The sequence below is a fragment of the Pterocles gutturalis genome, unplaced genomic scaffold (assembly GCF_000699245.1).
Source record: "Pterocles gutturalis isolate BGI_N339 unplaced genomic scaffold, ASM69924v1 scaffold2033, whole genome shotgun sequence".
Classification (NCBI taxonomy): Eukaryota; Metazoa; Chordata; class Aves; order Pterocliformes; family Pteroclidae; genus Pterocles; species Pterocles gutturalis.
Genome location: NW_010120122.1, coordinates 4,051 through 6,993, shown reverse-complemented (window position 1 = coordinate 6,993; position 2,943 = coordinate 4,051). Strand labels below are relative to the sequence as shown.

The 2,943-nt window shown below is 46.9% G+C and overlaps 1 protein-coding gene across 1 annotated transcript in view; it reads right to left on the bottom strand.

Moving 5' to 3' along the window:
- Window positions 1–2,533, bottom strand: part of LOC104464125 (solute carrier organic anion transporter family member 2B1-like) — a gene marked incomplete at its 5' end in the record, with an annotated part of 12,597 nt that extends 10,064 nt beyond the window's left edge. Inside the window, 2 exons of the mRNA XM_010076758.1 lie at window positions 326–518; window positions 2,369–2,533. Of these exons, the coding sequence (XP_010075060.1) occupies window positions 326–518; window positions 2,369–2,533 (358 nt within the window). The remainder of the gene's footprint in view (window positions 1–325; window positions 519–2,368) is intronic.
- Window positions 2,534–2,943: the final 410 nt, after the last annotated feature.

Sequence of the window (2,943 nt, the reverse complement as noted above, 5' to 3'; positions counted from 1 at the left end):
CAGGGCTGGCCCCCACCCGCATTATTTGCCCGCAAAATTTTTATCTTGTGCTGTTTGTGCCAAAAATGTGTTCGCTTTGGGTTTCACAAGCAGTCCATGAAGTCAGAGGGAATAAGGATGCAATGGATTCAGAGTTTTTTCACAAAAGCATTAATTTCTAGCCTTATTCTATCACCATTAACTGTTTCTCACAGGGGAATAAACCTATTTTGGGGTATTCTGCTTAACTCCCACCTCCACCCCGAGGAGTGCAGCTGGGGATGGGGGGTACCCCCAGCCCTGGGAATGACCCACCCGTTCCCACCCTCCCCGGAGCTGTCGGTACCTCTTGCTGTAGGTAACACCCGCAACCTTCTGCGTGGGGCAGCCGAGGAAGAGGAGGGGGAAAGCCAGGAGCAGGCAGAGGAACATGCCGAGGACGCACATGGCACTGCATTGCCTCAAGGACATCTGGAACCTCTTCATGATGGCACCACCCACCACGATGCCGACCATGGCCCCAGGGATGTTCACAGCACCTGGGGAAAGGCAGGTCCTGGACCATATTTTCCATCCTCCGAGCTGCATCGGTCCCTTCGATGGGTCCCATCAGCCCAGAGGATTTGTTGTTGGGTTCCTATTTTTCAGCTTCGGTGATGTGGAGGGGACCAAGGTTTTTGCAGGGACTGGTGGAATAATGCTAAGAAAGAAGTTTTGCAAAAGCAGCAGGATCCCTGGGTGTCTTTACATACCCATGCCTGGAAGATGTAGAGACCAACAAAAAGCTCTGCTTCACCCAGCAAATGGGATTTTTCAGTGTAGACAGGAGAAAATATCAAGTAAATCTGGAGACAATATTTAATTTCTCTGTAATGCACCCAGCTTTTGTTGTCCCCATTGTAAACCGTGAAGGTTTCACAGAAATTTGCAAAAGCCACCTTTACAACAGGATGCCAAAGCACAGATACAGAAGTGCAGCCTCGTTAATTCAGCAAAGAATCAACAGGGAGGTTGCTTTCAGCCTGTAAATACCCACACAAGGAAGGGATTTCCAGCTACAGAAAGCTTTTTGATCTAACAGAAAAAGGCAAGGCAAGATTCAGTAGCCAGGAACAAAAGCTAGATAAATTCATCCAAGAAATACGGCACACGTCGTTAACAGAGCAGGTAAATCAAGCCTGGGAACAACGCAGCGGGGACATCAGTGGAGGACACCACTGCTTCAGCATTTACCATTTCTGATGGTATTTATCCTGGGTTGCTGGGCTTTGCCAGTCTGCTCTGCTCAATTTCTTATGATTTATTTGTTGCAGGCTTCAGAAGGCTCTTTCTCTGAGGATGCACGCTCTTTGTTCAAAAATGTATTTTAAATACTTCTGTGTCTGGATCTCCAAACTCTCCAACTGATTTATTCTTTATATTTTTATTACATTGAAAAGATTGCACAGGGAGACCCCATCCTCAGACAGGACATTCTGGATATTACAACGCAAGCAAAAGCGGTCTAATCTCACGAGCACACATCCTGCCTAACGTTTATTCCTTTCTTTCATAACAATACCAACAGTAAGTAATTAGCCCAACCATTACAAGCAATTAGTCTAACTATAGGAAACAATTTTGAAGGGTTTAGACACAGCAAACTGGCTTAGCATCACAGGAGGGTTTGGGCTGGAAGGGACCTTAAAGCCCACCCAGTGCCACCCCCTGCCATGGGCAGGGACACCTCCCACTAGCCCAGGTTGCCCAAAGCCTCATCCAGCCTGGCCTTGAACCCCTCCAGGGATGGGGCATCCACAGCTTCTCTGGCCAACCTGGGCCACTGCCTCACCCCCCGCACAGGAAAACATTTCCTCCTAATGTCTCACCTCAATCTCCCCTCTTGCAGTTTATAACCATTACCCCTTGTCCTCTCACTGCACTCTCTGATAAAGAGTGTTTCTCTTGCCACAAAGTGTCTTCGAAATGCAAGCACACATTACTGCAGTTTAAAAAAGCAGATAGTAAATAAAATGTAAAAGACCCTTAACCCAATGATCAATGTCATCCCTGCTACAGAAACGTGCACGATTCATAACTGATGTTTCTTTGCATCAATTGCAACTCAATTATTGCATTGAGTTCGTCTCCTCTCCTTGGTCATAGTGAGCAGCTTTAGATGAACATTTCTCCAGGTCTTAAAGGGTTTTATTCTCACAAGCTCAGGCTGTGATGTAAAGGAAGGAAGGCAGATAGCAGCTGAGAAATGGTATGGGCAAGGACCCGGTGGACATCTATCTGTAGGTAATGGAAGGAGAGGAGCTCCAGAGGGAAAGGTGCTTCTTAGTAATCTCTAGATTATCTTCTAAGAGGTGCTCGAAAGCTGGCAAGCCTCGACAGCGACACTTACCGATGATCATGTTGGCCAAGGACGCCGTCAGGGAGAACTGTCTCTCCAGGAACTTCCCCATGAACGTTGCTAAACCAGCCACCATGGCGGAGAGGTTGACCTGAGCCAACACCACCAGCAGGTAGACGGGATGACGCAGGTTCCTCAACAGGACCAGAGGGAAATCTGAAAGGAAAAGGGGAAAACCTGTTGCAGAGAGGGGAGGTGTACAGCAAAATATTAAACCATGGAAAGTGGCAAAGCTTTGGTTTTTCCTTTTTTTTTGTGCAGAATTAACTCTTGAGGAGTGCTGAGCTCTTCTGAACATTTTGTTTACAAAAAGGAGGAATGCGTCCTTTTGGGGCTTGTTATTTGAGGCTTGGGTATGTGACCATTTGGAGCTTAAAAAGTCAGGATGAAGCATCAGGGGATTCCAAAAATTAAACAAATGAACACTGAGGTTTGTTGCAAATAAAGTAGACTTCATCTTGGCTAACAGCAGCCATCTAATGACAGATATCTTAACTAAGTTGACCAGGGAGAGAGAGGGAAGCTGGCAACCCTCATCCCACCTGCCTCAGGAATCAGCCATGGGA